At 33.8% G+C, this 26,431-nt stretch overlaps 2 protein-coding genes across 4 annotated transcripts in view; both read right to left on the reverse strand.

Annotated features, from left to right (window-relative positions):
* Positions 1–26,431, reverse strand: part of LOC107186342 (neurocalcin homolog) — a 256,746-nt gene that overhangs the window by 38,822 nt on the left and 191,493 nt on the right. The window lies entirely within an intron of this gene.
* LOC107186343 (neuronal calcium sensor 2) overlaps positions 1–26,431 on the reverse strand; it is a 176,695-nt gene that overhangs the window by 17,111 nt on the left and 133,153 nt on the right. For all 3 annotated transcript variants that reach the window (XM_015574188.1, XM_015574187.1, XM_015574189.1), the window contains exons 2-3: positions 17,418–17,536; positions 6,425–6,568 (exon numbers count right to left, since the gene is read on the reverse strand). In XM_015574188.1, the coding sequence (XP_015429674.1) occupies positions 6,425–6,568; positions 17,418–17,528 (255 nt within the window). In that variant the 5' untranslated portion in view covers positions 17,529–17,536. The remainder of the gene's footprint in view (positions 1–6,424; positions 6,569–17,417; positions 17,537–26,431) is intronic.

The raw sequence follows: 26,431 nt of genomic DNA on the forward strand, positions 1-26,431 counted from the left end.
GCTGAACCGGGATGAACTAACTTTGATGCTGAACGGAGATCGACCTAACTGATGCTGAACTGAGGCTAAACTAATTCTGATGCTGAAATGACACTGAATTAACTCTGTGAAAATTCTTTAAATCAAGACACTGGTGCAGCCTGCCTTTTATTTTACCCTAAGCAGACTTTCCCTAGAGTTAGTGTAGCGCACTATTTCGTATTGTGACCAACGTGATCAGAATTTCCCTAGGCCAGTTTATTTCATGATTTCAGCAACTTTGTAATTTTAGTTTTTACTGTGTTACGTGCCAGGGCTAAGCGAATGCGAGAGCCGAGGAAATGGCGAGTTTTTAGAGTGTGTTACGTGGACGAACCTGTGCCTATTTCATCACAGAGAGCTACTGGGATAGGTTGTCGTGGACAAACCCGAGCCTATTTCATCTCAGGGAGCCACTAGGATGGTTTAGACGTCGTGGACGAACCTGTGCTTATTTCATCACAGGGAGCCACTAGGAAAGATTTTCGTGGACGAACCCGAGCCTATTTAATTTAGGGAGCCACTAGGATTGTTAGTATAGGCCTCGTAACTTTTAAGAATTCGGTACACTTCGAACGGTAAAAGTGTGGCTTTGTGGGTTCGCTTCTAGCTGGGAATTTAGATGTTATTCTAGAGTTGAAATGAACAACACTGAATTATAAATATATGAACGTATATAAAGTGTATATAAAGTGTAGTCGCGGAAGCTAATTCCAACGTTCTCGGTTTTCACGCACTGAGAAATGCGGGGTTGTGTCGTACAGAGTTTAAGCTTACTTTTGAAAATGCTTGAAAGGGACTTTAATACCTGATCTCACTAGTTAGACTTCTAGTATGATTATGAACCACCGATGAGCTGTACGCGTCCCCTTTTATATCCCGAAAATCGAGTCTAAAAGTAGTGGGGGATACGCCTGTTCTCAACGAAAAACTGTTTTCCAAGAAAATCTGGCCACGCCATAACACCCCGTGGGCAATTACGTAATCTGGCCATATGTATTCCTTCTCCCAATAGGGTTAAGAGGTCACGAGAGTTTCTTTGTACGTAACAACTGATTCCACGTTTAGTAGGATAAGTGTCCTGAGTTTTGTATATGGGAGTGGTAGATCTGTTTTGAATTTTGAAAAAAAAAACAGTGAAAAATGAAAAACGTCAAAATATTACTTCCAATTAGATTTCAAGTAAGCAGCCATTAGTTCGAGAACACCCTGTTTAACAGCGATTGTGAAACAGCTCTCTGGTCTATAATTCGTCTCAAATCGGATGTATAAACAATGAACTAAAGGGTCTTCGAAATGTGTAGGGATGTCAAGTTCATTCAATCGAAACTAAATCCCTTGTTCGCCAGATATAAGCGTGGACTATACTGCGTGCCTATTGTGCGTTTGGCAACCGTGTTCTCTTTGTGACAATAATCAGACAGTTTCGTATCGTCCTTAACAGGTCAACAGAACAATACGGTGAATATGGTTTGTATTCATAGAGGGACTTTCATGCTTACTTTATTTAGTTTCTGTAAGGCATCGCAGAATTGGGAAAATTCACCGATGTGTTAAATATCATTCTTATGTCAATCGACTGTCTGATAATTCACAGGAGAGAATTTGGAATGGTTATTCGTTGATTTTTATGAAATCTGACACGAAAGTGGAACAATGAAGATGTGGAAATAATTCTATAAATAATTTACGATTAATTAATTGGGAGATGATATCGAACGTGAGGTGCTAAATTGCATCGTTTATTGGAAGGTTGACGATCCGTTAAACAAGAAATCCGGACGTATTTAATATTCGATAACTAGAATGGATATGCGATACAATTGAACACACGATTACCGCAGGATCTGGAATATCAGTTTATTTGTTTGTTGTTCTGTGTAATATCTCGGAAATCTTTCAATATAAAATTATTCAATTCAGCAGCTAATATGTGAACGGTAGACTAGATATACAGGGTGTCACGTTTAATTGGACCCACTCGAATATCTTCAAAACTATTGACGATATTAAAAAATGGTTCAGAAAAAAGTTAACTGGTATCAGGTGATACATTTTCTGTCGTGAGTAAATTTTTTTTATATCGACACGTAGAGGTCATACGGAGGTCATCTTTGTTTCTTTAAATGGAATCGTATATCTTTTAATGCACTAATTCGTCATAAGTGACGTAGTACTTTATGTAGGGAATAACGAGTAGCATGAAGTAGTGCATTAAAAATAATACGATTCCGTTTAAAAAAACAAAGTTGACCTTCATATGACTTCTACACGTCCGCATAGAAAAAAAGTTACTCACATCAGAAAGTGTGATCGCTGATACTATTTAATTTTTGTTTGAAACATTTTTTAATATTGTCAATAGTTTCAGAGATATTCGAGTGGGTCGATTTAAATAGGACACCTTGTATACAGGGTGGTTGGTAACTGATGGTACAACCGGAAAGAAGGTGATTCCATATAAAAAAAAATAATTCGACAATGTAGAATAAAATTTTTTCATCCGATGCTTACCTAGTTATCGAGAAAATCTAATTTGAAGATTTATTTACAACACGATGATATTTGAGGTGACCAAAGTTATTGCCCCATCTTGTATAAACATTTATCATATGTAGCCTTCAATTGTAACAAAAAAGAAACTTTAATTTGACTTGCTGAAGTTTTATTAAACTACATACAAACTTTGAACGGTAGTGTATATTTGTCCATTATTAGTTATGTCTATCAATTTTAATGTTTATAAATTTCAACAGTGCCATGATATTTGATACAATAATTTAATGTCAACTGATAACGTGGTGAGCGTAAAATTCGTTGGAAACAGGTAATAACAGAGATACCATCGTCTGTATGCATTATAAGTAGAAACAGTGTAGCGATGGTCAGACATACTAACCAACTGTACTGGAGAGAGCATTCGTACCAGATGAATTTTTAAAATCAATTATTTGGGAAAGTAAGCGTGACACGAAAAAGTGGTTTTCTAGATTTTTTACTCATTTTTACATCTGCAATACACCCCGTGCAATTTAGTTCTTGTGACTTTGACTGAACTTTTATTTCATTCCATGAAAATTTGTGCTTTTATCATTTTTAATAAAATAGAAAAACAATTATTGTTTTTTTAACTTGACATCTATAGTGTAAACTAAGTATAAGTGTAGAGCAAGACACCTCTGAGTTTTTCTTTAGTAAGTAACAAATTTACTAAGTAACTTAATTTGGTCACTCGATTTAGTAAGTTACTTTAATAAGTTACTTTAATAAGATACCTTAACTTTAGTAGCATATTTAAGTTCAGTCAGTAAGTTTAGTAAATAACCTTAGTGAATATTTTTAGCGAGTAACTTTAGTAAGTAATTTTAGTGAATAACTTTAGTGAGTAACTTCAGTGAGTAATTTTACTAAGTAACTTCAAGAAGTAACTTATTTTAGTAATTTAGTAAGTAACTTACTTTAGTAACTCAGTAAGTAACTGAGTGTAGCAATATGTTTTACTATCTTAATAAGTGATTTACTTTAGTAAGTAACTTACTCAGTGTTTTAGTTTAGTATTTTTAGTCGATTCCCATTGAACGATCATAAAAAGTCTGAATAGAACTGGAAGTGGAATATCGAAAATTTACATTATGGTATTTTTTTACTAACTTCTACCCTAGTCAGCTATTTTTAACATTAATTCAAGGGAGAAGCCAGTGACCTTCCGTTTGAATGGCAAGTTGCGAGTAGGCTCAGCCATGTCCAAGTAGGACGAGTAAATGTACTTAGGTAAATGCTGCATTTACTCTTCGCAGTTCACGTTTCTTCGGCCCTGTTTATCTTCCTCCCCAATTTTCGGATTCTGTGTTTAATAATTCTTTAGATAAATTTTACGGTCACGCTTCAGTTCCCAAAACAACCTTCGAAAAATGTTAACATCCTCTTTACGACTACGACTTCTCTGAAGTTTTCATGTTTTTTGTTTTTTCAATACATATTTGTAATTGCGCGAGATAATGCAAACTATAAAGAAAAAAGTATTCAAATCAGTATTATCTATTCCTCTACAATAGTGCGTAATTTGTAAATAAATGAAGTTACTTGTGTTTTTTAGGAATAAAACGTTAATTATAAGGTATACAGGGTGGTTCATTTAAAAAGGCCACCTAAATATCGTCCAATTGTGATGGTTCAAAAGCTATTTTATATGCAATTCCTGGTATCAAAGGAGTAGTATATGTACTGCTAGAATATTCTTTTTCAAGGTTATTTAACTCGGAGTTTTCAAGATCATCGATATTTTTTTTTGTACATAATTAGATATTTTTCTCTATGGTATCGTATAACAAATGTTAAAATACGTTCAGATATGTACAATGACATGACCTTGAAATGACCTTTGACAACGAAAATTAAAATTAAACGTGCAATTTATGTGTATCGAAATTTCTCGAATTTTTTTCCAATAAAACATATTACCATATTGTGCAACACGTTAGAGAAATGTTAGTATGTAGGAATAAGGTTTTTAGTGAAAAAGAAGACTGCTGCTCCAACATTATAATATACCTGGCAGCACAATTGATGCTCATCCATTTAAATTTTCGCATTTTTAACGATCAATTTCACAAAAACTAGGGTGCTGCTTTCTTCTTGCAGAGACTGTTCCAGGTAACCTCCATACACCCCAGAAAAAGTTGATCAAAATAACTTTGCATACACTTTGTAGGTTTACGTCGTTAGACCACGCTTAACCCTTTAACAATATTTGACGAGTATACTCGTCATGAGGAAATCACCATGTTTCGGTAATGACGAGTACACTCGTCATGAGGAAATCACCATTTTTCGGAAATGACGAGTATACTCGTCATAAGGAAATACTGTTTTGGAAATGGCAAGTATACTCGTCATGAGGAAATCACCATTTTTCGGAAACGACGAGTATACTCGTCACGAGGAAATCATTATTTTTCGGAAATGACGAGTATACTCGTCATGAGATCACTGTTTTGGAAATGGCAAGTATACTCGTCATGAGGAAATCACCATTTTTCGGAAATGACGAGTATACTCGTCATGAGGAAATCACCATTTTTCGGTAATGACGAGTATACTCGTCATGCGAAAAAATAAACAATCGTTTGCTATACAAATTAGAATTTTAGTTAAAGTTTGAAAAATATATTTCTTTTACTAGAATACAGGAATCAAATTAATTATGTACGCAGATACGAATTTCCAAAACAAAATTCCACCGTTAAAGGGTTAACTCAAGCAATAGAAAATCAACGACTTATCGAACACTGCACAAGGGGTAATTGTGGTGCTCAAGCCTTTTTTTTTATTTAAGAAGAAACCTGACACGAGTCCCGTTAGTAAATACGGAAAACTTGGTGCTCCCCTTTCGAAACGAATCGCTGGCCGATCGATACGATTTAAAGCGATCAAGTTTAATCATTCGGAATAACCGACGCACGGTATAGTTGTATAAATTGCTCCTGGATGGAAGGCGCACTCGTCCATCGAAGATTAGACATAAGGGGTTGTATACAGAGTGACGCACCTAACTTTACCACTTAAATTACATGTGAACTGTTTGTTACATGAAAAAATCTTTCAAACAAAAGTTGTAAGGTATCACGAGGAGCACATAATGTAATAATTTGGTTTTTGCAATTTCTATTTTTTATAGAGATATGAAGGCCACTTTGAGTTTCTTTTTCATCGTAATGTGTAAAATTTAATCGTGCATGCAGTGTTTAACTGCGAGTAAAAAGTTCTTGGGTATATGGGTCCAAAAACTAATAATTACTGAGATATTCTTCAGCGAACTATGATAAAGTTTCGTGAATGTAAAATCCGTACACTAACAACCGGTCACCCAACTTGACGCCACTTGACTACTTTCTTTGGGGACATCTGAAAAACGAAGTTCATCGTGCCTTACCAATGACATCCGAAGATATGAAAAATCGTATCATTAAAAATTGTCATTGTCATTCAAGAAACACTTTAACATGTATCATTTGCACTTATTGAACAACTACGCCACTTGTATTGATTCACTGATTGTAATGGACAACATTTTGAGCATTACTTACATTAAAAATCATTTAAAGAATAACTCGGTAATTATTGGTTTTTGGACCCATGTACCTTAACAGTTTTTTATTCAGCTTTCAACAATCTTGCCAACTGCAGGGTTAAATTTTATATATTACAATAAAAAAAACTCCAGTTGACCTTCATATCTCGATAAAAAAACAGAATAGCAAAAAACTAATTAGAACACTGTGTACTCCTTTTGATACCTCATAACTTTTGTTTGAAAAATTTGTTCATATAACAAACAGTTTACAAGTAATTTAGATGATAACGTTAGGTGAATCACCCTGTAGAAATAAATTTTCAAAAAACTTACCTTAAAGTCGATGTAACCGTTTTTGTCCATGTCGAATGTACGGAAGACATGGTCGCAGAATTCCTCCGCGTTGCCAGACGGAAAGAACATTTTGTACATGTCGACGAATTTCGCTGGTGTTAACCGACCGTTCGGGCAGTCTTGCTGTAACATTAACAAAACAAAATCTTTCTGTAATTTTCGATCATTAATTCCTTCTGTTTATTTTCTTGCGTTCGTTTGTTCTAATAACGCATTTTGTGTTGGTTTTAAGTACAGTACACGCTCATTGTCCCTTGTTAATATATTCACCGCAATTTGCAGACAAAATTTGGAAAATTCGTATGTGCTTATGGTTTTTATACTTCGAACGTAACATTTTTTCTTAATAATTAACAATAGAAGTACTCTCGAGTAACATGTGCTTGGTTCCTAACGAATTGGTAAAAATGACAATTGTTTAAAAATATGTAAATTTATAAGTTAATTAATTTCCTTGGTCGTATATTGCAATCAAAGCTCTGAAAAATCTAAGAAAGTGTACTATTATATCAGATATATCAATAAGTGCAGTAAATCTTCGATTAATGCTCGAAATTCGAGACTTCTTTGGAACAGTTATCGTAGAGGGACATTACATGTATTGATGAATTCAGTATTTATTTTCTTGGAAATCAAGAGCTAATGCAGTTTCAACTGTGTCTGTCCTCGTTCTTAAATAATCATCGTAATTATTAAAGAAGAAAAAGACAGAAAAATATTTCGAATTTAAACTAAATTACGAGTTTCTTAAAAAGAAATACGGGATACTTATTAGTACATTTAATAACATTTATGAATACGTCATTCTGACTGCTTTGGTAGTTCTGGTGCTACTAAAAAGCAGCATAAAAACTTTCTGATAACAAGGATTTCAGTTTTGTGTGCGTATACAATTCTATATACATATTTTAAACATGACGGGGCAAATGAACACAATTATACTATGAATGATGATTATGATCAGACTCATTTTAGTATTTTGTTTTTTTTTTTATTTAAATTTTAGTCTTTTCATAATATCTATCCAATCCACCACGGATTATGGGAACTATTCCAATGGGAGATTCAGGAAACGAAAGTAACAAAAATATTCATGTACACATCTATCGGACACAACCTTGTTCCCGAGTTACAGCCTGATTTGTGTTTTTCCATTCTGCTCCTTTATCTTCCCTCAGGGGCAACTCTAAAGTGTACTACTGAAGTTGCTTAACACGGGGGTACTTGAGTTGTTCCACCTGTACTAAAGACTGCAAGATAACATGACTGGAGATGGCTGTACGTTCCCACGAAGGAAACACCTTCCCCTAAATCGTTACTCGATGATAACTAGACAGAGTTAGGATTTTATGCATGCAAAGCGTAAATAAGCATGTGAAAGGCGATAGAACACAAAACTTCCATTAGGTTTAATATGTTTTTTATTACATTCTTAACGTTATAAACTCTCCAAGAGAAAGAAAATGTTTCTATTTTTAATTCTGTCTTTGTACATTACTTCAGAAAATATTATTTTGCATAAAGATCGTTAGATAGTTAGACCGCAAATTTGATGCTGATATTTGCATTTATACCATTTGTTATATTGTAGCTCTATGTATACATTTTTTATTTTTCTTTCTTCCCTTTTCGTTTTTAAATATTTGGTCTGTGGTGTAATAAGGACCCTGATAATAATAATAAAACAGTCACATATAATAATAGTAATAATAATAAAACAAAGTTTTAACAATATAAAAGTCTAAATCCCTAAAATCAAACAACTCCCAGGGTTACAAAATTAACTATTGTTAATTTTCTTGATCTCTGTTTAAGTAAATGAAGATTAGTATCAGAAAGTAATTATTGTGTTATCCTAACACTTATGCCTCCCTATTAGTTTAGACACAGAAGGCTCTTCTGTACTACCCCTAAAATACTAAATCCCTAAAATTAAACAACTCCCAGGATTACAAAATTAACTATAGTCAATTTTCTTCATCTCTACTCAAGTAAATGAAGTTTAGTACTAGATAAGCGATTCTTCTATTATCCGAACACTTCCTCTTAGGTCGAATAAGAAAGGTCTCACTGTACTCAGAGCACCCTGGATAGCCTAGCCCCCTAACTGAGCCCAGTCCGTAATGGGAGCTCTTCCGTGTGTGTCCCCGGTGAATTTGCTAGCTCGCCGTATCGTTATCGTCGGCCATACCACGGATGGCCGAAGGTAATAGACAGTATGGGATACTCTCTGTCTACGATGCCGCCCACGCCCCAGGGAAGAAGGGATATTTGATTCCCTTCACCCTACTCAGCTAGTCTCTAAGAGGCTGAACCAACGGTAGTGGTAGCGGTAGCCCGTATCACGTGGGTAACGTGTGTTTGCACCTGCCGCGTGTGAGCTGCGGTTATCCGACTTGTGTACCATCCTGCGGAATCGCCAGAGAGCTTATGACGAAAAAAGAATTTGTACCAGTGAAGATAGAGGTTTGCAACTTGAGACTCTCGTAGGGCTAGAGTCGCCTAATGGCGTAAGAATCAGTTAAGTTATTCATGATCGGTAGACTGTGGAATTTTTATGCAAAATGACATTAGCTAAAGTAATTGATGAAGACCAGAGCAAACTATGTCACTCTTTTCTCAAATAATATCAGAGTCTTGTGGGTGTCAAGTAGACGAACCACGATAGCATAGGCAAAAAAGGAAGATTTTATTCGTTATTTGTGAGGGGAGGCGGCCTAAATATGGGCTAGCACTTTTTCTTCAGAACTTAAGTCCTCTTCTTTATCTATAGTGTTAAGTGCAGCAGCCTGATGGAAATTGTGTAAACTTATGTTAAATATAATTCTAATACGCTGGCGGAATAAACAAAAGATTTCATCAGTTTCAATATAAGTTAGGATAGTTTGTTGTTTGACACGTAGTTGCACGGTACTGATTTTAGTGATATGATCTTATTCTTTAGTTTTTATTCTATGTTCACTTACAAGGGAAGTTCGGTAACCCGAAGATTCCGATTTTTTTTAAACTTTGCAGGTTTGTAGGACCTTGAAGGTAGATAGGTGTTTCCATATTTCTCTGTATGTCTTTAAAACTATCGTAGATATAAAAAAAATGGTTATAATAAAAATTGAATGATTTTTTATACCTAGCTTGTATTTGGATTAGTTCCTCTATTTAAATAAAGATTTATTTGAATAACGTCCAGTGCTGATGTACAGTAACTAAAAGCTATTTTACGAAAAAGAAAAACGTGAAAACAACTTTCTGAACATTACGATCGAGTTATATCTATACCCCGTCTGATGCCACACCATTTTGCCATCTTTTACGCGACTCGAAAAATCCGTTCTCATGAGAATTTTCCAGGTTTCCCGGCGAAAACCTGCTCAAAGTGGTTTCTTATGTCGTCCAGGGAAGCGAGGATCGCGGCTTTAAGAGGATTTTCCAAAGGCTGGAATAAATGATAATCTGAAGGCGCAGTATCTGGCGAATGCACCCTGCGTGGAATATAACACATCCCGGTTAAGCTCTAACAATTTTTGTCAGGATGTAGGCGGAATAAGACGCTCTCCCTATTAGCTGCTGTTGTACACTGCGGTTCAAAAGTGATTCGACCATTAGTGAGCCAGGACTCTGAAAAGTACTAGCTTTAGCTAACAAAGTTTTCGAATTTTTTATTTATTTCCCCAAAATATTTATTTATTCGTCAGTATTGATATGGACCCCTTCAAAGTAGCCTCTATTGAATATAACATACTTGTGCCAGCGTTTTTTCCAATCCTCAAAACACTCCAGAAACGCACTTTTTGGTATAGCCTTTAGCTCATTTAGCGATGTTGCCTTTAGTCAATCTGTGGTCGTTTCTCTATACTTCACTAGTTGTTCGTGAATTTTTGTCAGGAAAACAATTCTGTAGTGATGCTTTAGTGTTTATTCCTGGCCCCAAAGATAAAGAGAACATATGAAAGGACAACGTTTTGCGACCACAGTCAAAGGATTCAAACTAGATAATAATTGAGGGGCTCAGCGAAAAAGGGACACATGCCAAAATACTATCAGCTTACACGATAGCTACTTTTAGGAAAACTGATTTTCTCAGGAAATTCGGTATTAACGTCATTTTGGTTAATAATTTGAGTAAATAATAAATGGCAATTATTATCAAATTTTGACTCGAATATTCATATTTCTATGACACGTTTTTTAACAATCCTAGAAGCAGGGTACTCGGGCAAACTTTTTTTTATAGAGACGTGTGATTATGCTTCTTTTATTCGATCCGATTTGGGATGTGAAGGAGGTACATTTCAATCTAGACCTGCCTGAAGGACTCACTCTCACTAGTAAGGCTATTTAGTGGAATTTGACTTTGACACTGAAGAGTTACGGAAGAGTAGAAGGGCAAGAATTCAGTGTTAAGGAATTTTAATATTCTCTTGTTTACGAAAGGTTTATGACATGGTGCCTGAAGGCCATGGAATGGACGCTAGATTGTTAGAGCTTGTTGTTGGTGCAAAAAACTAAAAATCGACATAGATGTGGCAATCATTTGTTAAAGGTTCTAATCATATTTGAATTCACTGGTCAACATGATTTTTGTCCCAAAGAACATGTATACTGATTCTTATAGATTTTTTTGTGCTGAATACGAATCCATAAACAGTTTTTTGCCATCACTCTCAGTTTCCGAGAAATTTGATTTAAAACAGAAAATGCAAATTTTTAACTTTGAAAATTTCCTGTGTTCAAACATTAGTAGTTATTCATTTTATTGTTGCGCCAAATTATTCTGTAAACTCTCCCGAATAAAATGGTATACGTTGTTATCGCATTATCAACATTTAAACATGTTTAAAGAATGATCAAAGGGAAAAGGACACCAGAAATGCACCAATTTTTACAGATATTTTTCAATTTATTTATTAATTATACGGCAAGCGCAGACGTTCGACTGTCGCTCGGCTGACGCTTCTGAGTACCACTGCCGATTTTACTAAACTATAATATTTCGCTTCTGTATTGAACACAAAACGTCTCTTACCATTTCTGTTAATGCTTTCCGGAAGAAAAATCTTTACTGTATCTGCTGACGCAGTCAGATTATGTCCTGCACCATTACTTTTTGAAATAAATTGAAAAATATCTGTAAAAATTGGTGCATTTTCGATGCCATTTTTCCTTTGATCGCTGTTTAAATATATTTAAATGTTGATAAAGCGATAACAACGTATACTATTTAATTCGGAAGAGTTTAGAGAATAATTTGACGCAACAATCAACTGAAGAACTATTAATGTTTGAACACAAGAAATGTTCAAAGTTGAAAATTTGCATTTTTTTTAAAAACCAAATTTCTCAGAGACTGAGGGTGATGGCAAAAACCTGTTTACGGATTCGTATTCAGCACAAAAAATATCTATAAGAATCATTAACTGGATGTTCGAAGACAAATAAAAAGTTAAATTTTGTTGACCAGTGTTTTTTCAGGTTTACTTACTTTTCTGTAAGTGTCCTAATATTTCTGGGTGGGGGTGTACGTATTAAATTCTCTAAATGTAATCCGGTCAGTTCAGTCTAATCGAATTCGCAACCTTTGAAAGTGCACATTCACACATGCGAGATATTTAGAGATTATTTTGGTTTCATCGAGACCAGTGCCAGCACGGCCTTGAAGCAAATCGAACCTTTTCAGCCTTGCCACTCCCATTCATTCTATCAGATTGAACTTTATGCGATGTCATTTGTCTAGGGCATTTCAAGCAGACAGTATTTCCCCCTATTATCGTTTCGCTGATACCGTTTCTTGAATCCTTGACGGATCCCGTTTCATCGAATTGACGAACGAAATAGATCTGACGGGACGCAAAAGGTGAGAGTAAAAAATAATCAATTGTAACAATAATTTTTTTCATCTAAGAATAATTTTTAATAAATTTTCTTCAGTGGTCAGGATAAAAGTTCCCCCTAGTGTGTAAAAATATATGAGCTCATTTATTTTTTAAAACGTGGTTAGAGTTTTTTAATATTTTCAATACCTTTTTGACAATTCTGAAAAAATTGGTTAAAACTAGTTTCAGCTACAAATGGCAGTCTTCTTTTTACATTTATAACAACAAAGTTAATATAGAATAACATTAGAAACTATTACTTTAGTTAATATAGAATAACAAAAGAAGTTTTGCTGTTAAATGGAATCCATAAATGTTTTTTTTTATTAAACTGGTAAAAGTCCATTTGTAACAATGACTCAATTCATCTAGCATTTTCTACGAAGTAAATTGAATGAAATATGAGTAAAAGTTATTAATATTATATATCATTATGATTGTATTTTCATTTCCTCAAATTGTTCCTTTATTAAACTAAGTAACAACATTTCTTTTAAAATAACATGTCATTTAAATAATAACATATCTTATTGTTTTTATTATAATTATTATTTATATTTTAGAATTACATTTCCGAAATGTCTACTTCAAGTAAACTACAAATTTCAATTTGGTATTGGATACATTTTTCATAACATATTATTTTCGAAAATGGCATAAATCCATTTTGCAGGTAATAAAAATATTGTTTTACTGAGCAAATATTTATAAAAATGTCTAAATAACAAAATTAAAAATGTCGAACGTTAAAAGAATAAAACAAGCTTATTAGCATTATACAATATTTTTAAATAAGGTAAAATGCAATATATTAAACGTCTTGAGATAAAGAAAAGTAGACTTATAGCATTTAAAAAAAAAATAGTTCATATATTACAATTAAAATTATAACAAACACTGCATATTAAATATAAATACATTTAATCAATTCTAGTTATTTAAAAGAATGTATGTAATTGTCCTTTAAACGAAGAAAGTTAAATAGAGAAAAAGGTTTAGTGAACGAGAAAATCTGTTAAACCAAATTGACATAAACTTGATTTGTATAATCAGATACAGAAAGTAAAGGATTATAATAATTACTTTATGCCTAATGATTTTTATTTCAGTAGTATAAATTATTGAAAAACCTGAAGCGATCAATTTTTCACCAAGCAACCGAAGGAACCAACGGAAATAGCCACTCTTAAGGATTCAATTATCAGAAGCTACAAGATCTCGTTAGGAGCGTAATAAACGCTGAGATTCACTTTGGCTTAATGCAGATTATTTCCTTTTATCTGATTGGATCAACTGGGACAAACAGCACCGATATACCAACTTCGTCGAGAAGAAGGACTCTCTTAAATAATTAAATTTTCATCGAATTTTCAAAACTATTTATAAATAGCTTAAAGACACAGTTTCACTGGAATATTTTGTATATTAATTTTATTCCATTTTCTCTGTCTTTTTATGTATCGCTGAGGCATATAGGGACAGACTGTTTCGTAAATAAAGCGTCTGGATGGATTTAAACGGCCTCGAAACTTTCGGATTGATTTCCATTCGAATTGTTCTGGAACAACCGGAACGTTCGGCGATCTGATGAATACCGAGGAGTGACATTAAACACATCTCTCAACGAAAAGTCCAATAACTTCTGTCTGGTATAATCGAGGCCACGTACGACCTCGTCTTGTCACGACAGAAAATAATAGTCTTTTCTGCTTAAGATAAAAGACCCTATTACTAATATTTTAAGAAAGGACAATGACATTATTGCATCATTTTTCTATTAACTGACTAAAAACATACGTTTCTATTTGTATTTATTATTATTTAATAAGTTTAATTGAAGGAAAAATTTGTTGTAACTTTCTGAACCTCTACTTTTGTTTATAAATTCATTCGTTTCAAAAATACATCTCGAAAGCTATTACTGTCACTCGTAAAACGTGTTCGATTGAATTACTGACATCCCAATTACTACTAACCTAACCAAATACTGTCACCTTACATACCTAAATACTAGAGATGCCCTGCAAAATCGCTAACGGTGATTTATCACAGTGATCGCCGAATCACGATCACGGTCGTGATTTAACTTCATTCATGATAATTTGCTCACTGCGACCGTAAGTTCTTGATCTTTGAACGGAAAACCGTATTCAATATGATTTTACGATGAATTACATTACTATTTGTGTTTCTAAAAATCAGTAGAAAAAAACAAGAAATTCTAAAAGAATAATTTGCTAGGTAACATGTAGATTATAATTTATAATCATTAATTTATTCATTATTCTTCATTGTTTCTAATTATTCCTTCACTTTATACGATATAGCTCGAATTTTTGTTTCGATGTCTTTAATGTAAAATATACAGGTTATGTGTCGCGTGTAAAGATCTGTTATGTTTCTCCACCAATCAGAAACGATCACGAAAAATCACGAATTACTGTGAAAAATCACCGTCATTGGGAACGAACGTGATCGAATCACTCGTGATTCACAAGTAGCAGTTCACGCCATCTCTACTAAATACTGTCACTTTTTTAGGTTAGGTTGCTCGTGCCTACAGACCGTATTGGTGACATTAATAGTGTAAGGCTTTGTTTTTGTAAACAATTACTGACGTGACAATATTTACAAAATTATTGAAACGTTTGTACCAATCACTGTTACCCAAATATTAAACTAAAAAACTTAACGAATCGTTGAATTATGATCGACATTAATAATTAATAGGCTCCAGAAGGGTCACTTATTTTTCGTAGTATAATAATATAACAAATATACAGGGTGTTAATTTTAACTCGAGCACCTAAATTATTTCCGCTACTAGATAAAGTAAGAAAAAAGACTAAATAGTATGCACATGATTTTAAGGCGTGCATCTGATGGTAATAAAAAAATCCTTGAAGGTCATTCTAACGGGTTTTTCAAAGTCATCGTATTGTTTTTGCATATTAACATGTATTTTTTATAACGCAATGTGGTAGTTGGCATTAAGATGAGTTCAACGACCTACGCACCTTGACCTTGAAGTGACCTCGAAAGCGAAGAAATCAGTTTCAGTTTGAAAAATGCAGAAATAAATAAACGTAATAAGAAGTAAACAAAATTTCATCACCATCAAATGCACACCTTAAAACCATGTATATCCTATTCAGTCATTTTTTTTTTTTCTTACTTTCAATAGTAGCAGAAATAATGTAGGTGCTCAAGTTAAAATTAATACCTCGTATTCTAACTGGGAAATATAAATAGTCATGAAAAAACCTATCTTTCTTTTGATCGTTCATTGTTAGAGATGACGAAATTGTACCTAACTTTGGTCCTAGACTGCAATAAGGAGTAGACAGAGTCGACTTGTTAATCAGTGAAATAGATCACAAAAACGTATTAACGGCCCTATAAAATTTCACCAATCGAATTGCTGTTATTTTATATGTGAAAGGGAGACACCTGCTGCCACCAAGTTTCTGGTTTTTCTAAGGGAACAAATGGGACACTGTCAACGCTTGGACACTACCGATTTGTCAGGCTTTTAGGGTGACGGATTCGGACAAAACAGGGGATGGCGAGACTGAATTGTGAGGGAAAATTGAAATATTCCAGAAAGAGTCCTGTGTCTGACCACATGTGGGTTTGACATCAATTGTGTTGGTATCATAATATAGGGTGGGAAATGTAGGGCAATCCAAGTATGACTAATTTATTACGAAAATAAATCAAAGAATGGGAAGTAGAACTTTTCTATATGGAGTTTCATTTTTGACAAATTCGAGTAGGGAAGTTTGTTGAGTATTCATGTGATGGAATAGGACTTTACTAAGTATCAAAAAAATCCAAAATTATTAAGTGCTGGATATTTAGGTGAGAAGCATAGCCGAAAGTGTGTAATAGATAGAGTATTTTCTGGGAACATATTTGTTAGTATAATATCGATTACAACATTGTTTAAAGACTGGCGTTAAGTGGTGATACCTGAGAATTGTCTTCTAGATTATAAATACATAAATACTTCAGGACTGTAGAACTGTATTTAATGACCATCAATGTTCTACTGACTCTCCAAGAATTATTCAAATTTCATTCAAAGAAGGATAAAAATAGTATTCACATATTAAAAATAAATGGGTAATAATTTTTACAAAAGTTATCTAATTACTTAAATCAAATCAAATTTTCAGCCTTTGAAAGTATCATTCAAGTAGTAAATAGGAATAATAAAAAACATGAGTTATAAGTATACTTGTCACTAGGTATATGATAAGTCTCTCTTTTTTGTACTATTAATTGTTTTGTATACAGGATGTTGTACTTAACGTGAGCACCTTCAATACCTCACTTGTTTTTGAAGACGCTAAAAAATGTGAGGGGAAACAATTTAGTTACAAGGAGCAAATATTATGATAAGCAACAATTTTTCTCAAGGTCATATTTCTCGAAATTTCCAGGCCATCGATGTTTCTGTAAATGGGACTACATATTTTTATAATCCAATCAATCCAATCACCTATAATAGTGTGACCTTTATGTAACCTAGAGTACAAAAAATCCGCAAATATGTGAGAGTAGAGGGATTAGTGCAAAAATGTATCGAAGTTCATGGATATGATTTTGAGCACTTATTAAAATTAATTTTCTGAAAATTAAAAGGTGCTCACGTTAGGTGGGGCACCAAGTATGTTCTGAAAGTTTAGGTTAAATGTTTAAAAGTTGATTCAAATGGAGATTTTTTAGAGTGACTATTGATAACTGATAACTAGACTGCGGATTTTATGTATTTATAGCCAATAGGGCTTTGTGTAATGCAAAAAAGAAAAAACTTAAGAAAGATATTTCAGAGAAGAAATAAATTCCTATCTTTGCTGCTGTCGTCAAAAATTACTTTAGAAAATGTCATTTTGCATAAAAATCCGCAGTCTACTAATAAGTAATCGTAACTGGTAACTACTAGTAACCCTGGTAACTATTGGTAACCCTGGAGACTAATGCTAAGGGATCACATAGTATGAATTAGGGTGTACGAATGTTTATCCAACATAAAACACTACTTCACAGGCTAGAAAACAAAAAATGTCATAAAATATACCACCATAAACTGTACTTACTTTAAATCCTTTATACCATTCTTTTATAGTCGCTTCATCGTATCTCGTGTGCGACTTCAGGAAATCCATGTCCTCTTTGCTCAACTTGTCTTTGCTCCCAAAACAACCCATTTTGTAATCTGTAACAATAAATAATATGCGTTCCATTATTTGCAACGAAATGTTTCGTCAATTACTAATAACATATGTACATTTTATTTAGGGTTTAATATTTTTCAGTGAGATCAGAAGAGTTAGGACACTAATGAAAGCAGAAAGTGTATAGAAGAAAATCAATTTCTATTTATTCGATTTCACGAAAGTTTACTTATAGAGAATTCGCATTTATATAACCAACTAGTCTAGTTTATAAACTGTTATAAATAAAAGTTTAAGGATTATAGTAAAGCTAAAAGTTACAGGATTAAATGTTGCTAGAACATTCTGTATTGTACAAATAAAGGAGTGTGTTATGAAAATACTGACCAAGAATATTTTATTTAAAATCTTGTAACCAGCCTGTTAGAAAGTTTTAAAATTTCATGTTAGTATCTCTATTTGCATAACACTTTCTCTTGTTGGTAAACATAGTTTGTCCTAGCGACGTTTAATTTTTTAAAAACGTGGAAGCATCCGTGTTTTAGTGGCTGTTAGCAACAGGCGGATTAAAATGACTCGAGAACTGCCGAGTAAGGGTTAAAACGGGCACTAGAACTCTGGATGAGCATGCGGTTTTATAATCGGAGAAGTGGGCGACTTAGCTAAGGCCTAAATTATGCGAGGCATGAAAAAGCGTGCCACGTAAGTGCCTGCGGCGAACCAAGAGAGGAACAATGATACAAACGAAAGTACACTTCTCTTCTTTCAGCCTATTGTCTTCGTTAACTGAAACAAGAGATCTAGTTTCGGATCCAAAAGTACACTTCTCTGTATTTAAACATTCTGCCCGAAAGAAAACCTTAGTTAACTCATCTCATAAATGCTTTTCTTTAGCTGTCTTAATGAACATTATAATATAAATATAATACACTTTTTTTTTTAAATTTATTTTATGCTACTCACTGTTCCACGATTGCTTAATTTTGTAGCGTAACAGCAAAAATGCAGCGTTTAAATGTTTGTGATCTAACGTTTGGTTAGAGTTAGTTAGAGTTAGTCTGACAAGGAGTGTATTTTAGGTGTCCGCCCCCGATTGCTTTGGTTTTCGGATATGTTTTAGAGGACCGAAAAATAAGAGATACGTATTTTTTTTATAGCGGCCCGTTTTCATATTTAGGGGGTGAAACCACCCCTCAAAGTGTCGACCCGGAAGTACTATCTCGAAAACCAGAGGAGATACATGAAAACTTTCAATTGGTGGCTTTCATGGTTTTTTATGTACAATAAACTGGTGTTAACAAATTGTCAAAAATACAATTTGTTTATAACAAAAAAATTTGTTATAACTTTATTTTACAACTTATTGAAATTTGCGTAATGACATAAAATGACGAGCACTTAATTCCAAATCCATTGGTATATTTATTTTTGAAAGTCTGCGAAACATGTTTTTCAGAAAAATAACGTCGCCAGAGTTATTCTTGTGCCGCTGCATACGTTCGTTGAAAAACAACAAATATGAATGACACAAGACATCACGTTTGCAAATAAAAGTTGCTTTTGCAAACAAAAAGATTCATAAAAATTATATCAAATTTTTTGAGAAATCGAAATTGACTTTTATAAATTGACCATTATTTAATTTTTATTAATATATTCTCCGAAAACCGAGGCAATCGGAAGCTTAAAGAGCGGGCGTGCGCACAGGATATAAATAATAAAAAACTGCGAGACTAAGGAGGCAATTTCAAAAATAAATATACCAATGGATTTGGAATTAAGTGCTCGTCATTTTATGTCATTACGCAAATTTCAATAAGTTGTAAAATAAAGTTATAACAAATTTTTTTGTTATAAACAAATTGTATTTTTGACAATTTGTTAACACCAGTTTATTGTACATAAAAAACCATGAAAGCCACCAATTGAAAGTTTTCATGTATCTCCTCTGGTTTTCGAGATAGTACTTCCGGGTCGAAACTTTACACTAATACCTAAAATAAACCTAAATATTAAAACGGGCCGCTATAAAAAAATACGTATCTCTTATTTTTCGGTCCTCTAAAACATATCCGAAAACGAAAGCAATCGGGGGCGGACACATAAAATACACATGGGGTTAATCTGGATTAGTCTGGATTAGTTTGGGATAGTCTGGGATAGTTTGGGTTAATCGGAGTTAGCCCCAGTTATTCTGAGTTAATAGTTTGGATTAGTCTGGGATAGTCTGGATTAGTCTGGTTTAGTTCGAACAAAATTTCGGGTGCCTTTTTCTAATTTCCGTTTTATTTATGTACATGCGTTTAAACGAATCACAGCTACTTAAAAAAAAGGTCACTGAGTCGGTGCAAAAATTTAGTTAGAGTTAGTTTGAAATTGTTTCAGTAAGTGTTAGTTAGTTTGGATTAGGTTGAGTTATTAGTTCAAGTCAAATTTCAGTTGCCTTTTTCAAACTTTTGTTCTATTTATAGATATGTATAAAGGAATCTCAGCTACTTAAAAAACGTACGTCACTGAGACGGCGCAAGTGTTTGGTTACAGCTAGTTTGAGCCAGTTTGAGTTTATTTCAATAAGTTTAAGTTACTTTGAGTTTGTTTCAGTAAGTGTGAGTTAGTTTGGATTAATATGATTTAATTTGGATCAATTTGGATTAGTTTGAGTTGGTTGCGGTTAGTTTGGTTTAGTTTGGGTTAGGTTGGATTAGTTCAAACAAAATTTTAGTTGCCTATTTCTAAATGCTATTCTATTTATACATATGCATTTAAACGAATCACAGCTACTTAAAATAAAAAAAGTACGTTACGGAGACGGTGAAAACGTTTGGACAGAGTTGCTTGAAATTAGTTTCAGTTAGATCGGTAAGCAACTGTAAAAAAGTGTAATGTAGAGTCATGGTGGTCACGGGTGACCACCAGCAAGATAAACGTGCTATTGATAAGGATCTAGCCTAATTTAATCATACTACTCAATATTTTATCATTATCTGCTTAATAACAATAAAAATTCTATTGTGGCCCCCAGGGCGAAACACATAAAACTCGCGTGGCAGTCAACATACTAAACCTTTTAATATAATGAATTCAGGACAGTCGTGTATGCAACAAGTACATAAAATCGACAATCCAGTAATGACGGCATACAAATGCCAACCACGGAAATAACATTGAAGTTAAAAGCAAGTACACCAGGGAAATACAATTCGAAGTTAAAAGAACAAAGTCTTCTAATGGTTTTACTTCTACCCAGTGCATAACTTTGTACTTTTTTTTACAAATATTTACGTAAGTTTCAAGTTTCCCCGCACCACTAAATACCACGTCATCCATAGAATATGAACTCTTCGTCCTTCACCGGAAGTTCGAAAACCTTGCCCCACTGTACACCCCGCCTCTTTCAGGTAGTTTCGAACTCTTAATACTCCGCGCATTTCCTCGGTTCCAGCTCGAATCGAGTTTTAAACGCATCTTGTCAGTCAACCCCCGAAATCATTAAATAACCCCAACAAGCAAAATCAAAAATAGAACTTCTTCATTTCTTACTTTTCAAAAAAAAGTATTCCCAATTTCGTCACTCCTAGTTTTAATGCTTAAACAGCTGTCGGTGGGTAGAAATAAATTTTATACTTGACTTTTATATGTTTACAAAAAGTTTTAGTTATGAAAATATAAAACTAATGTCGTTATTGAGTAAAAATAAAACAAAAACTAAAGAATAAAATCGCAGGCAGCAATCGCACAAAAACTTCTTTGTTTGAGAAGCATTCTTTTCTCCATATACGTAACTCAAAATTTGCAGTTTTTCAGTTATTAGTATAAATAAAACACTTGTTTGTACATTTTATCAGTTGCAACCGGTGAGTAAGCTTCCAAACCTTACCACGCTAGAACAATCACTGCAATATGATGTTCGTATTAAATTCTAGGGATCAGAACATTCAAACTAGTTTTCCTTAAAATCGTGATTTTTTAGTTACGTCATTAGTGCAGCAAATCAACGACATGATTGAATGAATTAAACGTGATTTTCTGAATATTATTCACGTAGTAGGTGCAAAGAATGTTTTTACTGACTCTTATTCTACCTGTGGCAAACAGTGTTTGATCGAATGAATTAAACGTGATTTTCTGAATATTATTCACGTAGTAGGTGCAAAGAATGTTTTTACTGACAGCTTTCCAAGAACTGGAATGAAATTGTTGTCTTTGTGTAGGTGAAATATTAACACACTATCGACACGTCGTTTAAAATTAAGCGTGTCGGTCTCACAGTAGCGAACAAAAAAGTTACCATTTTTCTGATTCTTCATATTTCTACTATTTCATAACATCAATGGGTTTTATACAGTTTTTTAGTTAACGATCGAAATATATATTAATCACATACTAGAGTTTTAAGATGATGTTAAAAAATAATAAAAACTAAAATAGAAAAAATGGTCACTTTTTTGTCCGTTACTGTACCTACGTGTGTGTGAACCGAAATTAATTATGCACCAAATTTAGATCAACTATTTTAGTTCAAGCTTCGACCACCATAAAACGTACAGTAAAAACAGAGCCATAAACCACTCGATTCATCTGTGCACATCAATCTTTTCAGTCTAGTTTTCCATTTTCACCGTTCCATCTACCGCCTTTTCTCGCACGTTTCTTTACCCCTTTGAAAGATTTCCATACCACATATCTGAAAAGTAACTAAAAAAGGCCAATCACACAGGCGACACGCAATTTCTCTGCTCAAAGAAAATTACCATTTCACCATCAACCACATATTCCCACCCCAACACGACATTCAGACAGAAAAATTCAGATTTTCAGCGTTACTCCTGCGACATACGAGTTAACACTCACGGCGACTGAAGTCAAAATAAAAAAATATTTGAAACCAAAGTTTAATGGTACAGTAAGTCCTATAAACTTGCTTTAACCAAATTTGGAAAAAAATTTTTTTTATTTTTTTTTTTGGAAGCGAAAAACTTTGTTTTTAAATTTTGGTAACATTAATTTATAGCATTTATTGTACCATTGAATTACATAGCATTTATAGCATTTATTGCACCATTGAATTACATAGCATTTATAGCATTTATTGTACCATTGAATTACATAACATTTATAGCATTATAAACATACATAACATTACATAACATTATAAATTTGTGTTACCAAAATTAAAAAAAAAAATTTATCTTACAAAAAAAATAAAAAAAATTGTTTCCCAAAATTTTATTAAAACAAGATTATAGAGTTTACTGTACCATTAAACTTTTGTTCCAAATATTTGTTTCGATCTTGTATACTTTAAGAGTTATCCGCGAAAAAGTGGGAGTGCTTTGAGGTTAGTTCTCACATCCATAAAGGGCGATTGGGCTCGAATGAAGCATACCGTTCTTCTTGTCTTGAATCACTGTATAAATTTACAAAGTTCCATTCCAATCCGCCACTCAGCGGTCACGGTGTTTCCTTGTAAGTAATGGTTAAGCTCGAGGTTAAAAAAACTTCGAATCAAGTGAACCGTGTGTGTACAAGTTACAGGATGTGTTTTTCCTACAAAAAAGTGGTCTGTTGCCTGCAGAGAGCGTAATTAATGGGCTTCGTCAAACACCTCCGTACTGTTTTTCTGGTTGTACCGCCTGCTGACCAAAGCTGAATTAATACTGAATTCCAGCGTTGGTGTCCAAGAAGGATCGATCAAGATCTGTTTATAAATTGTTTATGCAAAACACTTGGTAGCGTTATTGTTTGACACTCTACGGCATTCGTTAAATCTAAATATTTTTTTTCTTAACACGACCTCAATAGATGTACGAGGCAATTTTTTGTACTACTGTTTGATTCTTCAGGGTGGAAACTACCCTTAACCCTTTCATTCCTTAATTATTTAAAAATTACCAAAGAAATGTTTTGTTGTAATTTTGTGTAAATTACGTGATGTATAAATGATTCAAAAGAACATTTTTATCTTTTGAAACCGTCTAATACCATTTTTCATTCGTTGCCATTTGACAACTTTTTTTACTTTTCTCGTGGTTATATAGGGTGTCCCATTTAAAACGATCCCCGCGAGTATCTGAAATTATTTGTGATACTTTTTTCTTCCTTTTTTGTTGTTTATCTTTGTAATTCTTTATATAGTTCTATGGAATCTTTGTTAAATTTTGTTAAATTTTCTGTATAGTACTATAAGTTTTCGTGAACGTTGGCATATCTTTACGCATTATTGTATATCTAAATTTTTTATTGTATATTGTACCAAAGTGTTCATAACCCGTTTATAAATATTATTCTTATTATTATTATTATTATTATTATTATTATATATGAAACGAATCTCAAAATATCGAATCTCGATATATCGAATCTTGTTAGAATGTAACGCGACCTCCGTTCATATTACGTACAATTTATGTATGTTTTTTTACCACTGCATAGTTAACTTCATGTAATATTCACTATGTACGTTCTTTCGTTGTTTTTTCCGTTCATCCAATCGAGCAATCGTTAATACCACTTTCTATCAGCAAATGCATTTTCCATCGAACTATTTACAGTGAGAGCCAAAATTAAGTATACACCTTACAAAGGTGATATTCGTGTAATACTTCTGTAGCATCCTACTATTGTAAGATCATGACAGTAATACAGTAGGATATGATTTTCTTAGTATGTTCGGAATGAACAGGCGGCCAAAAAATTCACGAAAAAGAAATTCGAAGCTATAATCAACAAATTTTGTAAATATCGTGAAACATGGTGAATGTATGATTATGGTTTGGGCCAGCATAGCAATCTCTGGTTTAAGACAGCTTCGTTTTTATTCATAGTACTATGGACGAATTTCGATGTTTAAATATTTTAAAATCAAATTCAGCTGCAAGTGCATTCATGGGGCTTTTAGTGAGATCGCCACCAAAAATATACAGCAAAGGCAGTTAAAAATTATTTGCTAGGAAACACTTTCAATCAGTTAATTCATCCTGCACAGTCACTAGATTCTCAATGTAATGCAGCATCTATGCGAAATGTTTGATTCTAAATAAAGAGAAATAAATACGTCTGAATCCCATACTTCCAAAGTGTATACTCACTTTTCAATCTTACTGTATATTTACGTAACAAATCTCGAAGTATCGAATAGAAACCGATCGAAAATAATTTCAATATTTCAAGCCAACTGTGCAAGCAATAACTAGAAAACCGACCGGAAGTGTGGCTAACGGAAAATGTAGGAAAGAGAGAGAGAGAGAGAGAGCGGGAGGCATCAAAAGCGCAAGCACGCGCAGAGAGATACGTAGAGGTAAAATAATGTCGTAACGAGCGGGGTCGATACGCGGCTGGAATGACGAGAGTTTCGAGAAAGGAGACGGCTTTTCGACAAGTCGCTCGGCCATGTAGAAGTTTCCATTCTCCACGTTCGTAGGAACGGCACACGGACGGGTTCGTGACTCGGTTAAGAAATTAGGTCCGTCAAGCGATATAATGGCGGTAGAATCAACAGCCAAGCAACACGGGGTACACTTTATGTGTTCATTTTTAACTATAAATTGTGCAACGTGTACACACATTGTGAGTTATCTTCATTTCGCGCCGAGCAAGCGACCTTATGACATGTAAACTAAGTGTCCTGTAGGTGGAGTTGTATGCAGATTCAGAGTTTTATAGACTGACTCATTCATGACAAATCGTCGTTAGTGATGTGACTGATACCGTATGGGTATTATCGATATCCTTTCTCCAAGTTTCAATACGGTTTTGATACATACCAAAGATGTAGGTATCAAAAAGAATCGATACCTATTTGATACCGAAAGTATTGATACTTGTTTGATACTTACCCGAAAATATCGATACTTATTCGATACTTACTTGAAAGTATCGAAACCTATTTTATGCCTACCTCAAAGTATCGATACGCGTTTGATACCTACACGAAAGTATCGATACCTATTCGATACCTATTCGAAAGTATCCATACTTGGTTAATACCTACACAAAATTATTGATACTTTCATGTAGGTATTACACACGTATCGATACTTTCGTGTAGGTATCAACCAAGTATCAATACTTTCGAGGAGGTATTGAATAGGTATTGATACTTGCTTGATATCTACCCGAAAATATCGATACCTATTTTATGCCTACCTCAAAGTATCGATACTTGTTTGATATCTACACGAAAGTATCAATACCTATTCGATACCTACTCGAAAGTATTGATACCTGATTGATACCTACACGAAATTATCGACACGTGTTTGATACATACATGCAAGTATTGATACCTACACGAAAGTATCGATACTTGGTTGATACGTAAACGAAAGTATCGATACCTATTCGATATCTACTCGAAGCATCAATACTTGTCAGCCGCGCGTTTATTCGAGCGCTGAACGTAGAGCGCCAAGCGTTGAAAGACATGGAATCGACAAGAATGTATGCTATCGCCGCTCGACCCTTGGCGGTTCGAAAAACCACTCTGCCGAAAATATCGATCTTTCGTGTAGATATCAAATAGGTATCGATACTTTCGTGAGGTGTCAAACGGATTTCGATTCGATGCTGTATTGGATTGGTATCGGTTCAAGAAGAGTCGGTATTGATACTGGATACCAAGTACTCAAAGTTTCGATACGTATTGATACTTCCCACTGAGCAGTTTGGGTATTAAATCGATTGAATATCATCAATAATATTGGTATCGATCCCATTACTAATCGTCGTCCGAGTAGGGATGAACCGATCTAATTAAATACAAGTAAATAATCTATATTTTCGTTTCGATACGGAGTATTTTTAATACCAATACTGTCTATTACGATATATGTATACTCAGTACCGAGAAAAAGTACTCATGTCGAATGGAGCGAGTAATCGATACGAAAGCTAATGAATGTGAAAGTGGTTGTCGTCCAATTATATTACTTCGTTAG

The sequence above is a fragment of the Dufourea novaeangliae genome, unplaced genomic scaffold (assembly GCF_001272555.1).
Source record: "Dufourea novaeangliae isolate 0120121106 unplaced genomic scaffold, ASM127255v1 scaffold85, whole genome shotgun sequence".
In the NCBI taxonomy this organism is placed as follows: domain Eukaryota; kingdom Metazoa; phylum Arthropoda; class Insecta; order Hymenoptera; family Halictidae; genus Dufourea; species Dufourea novaeangliae.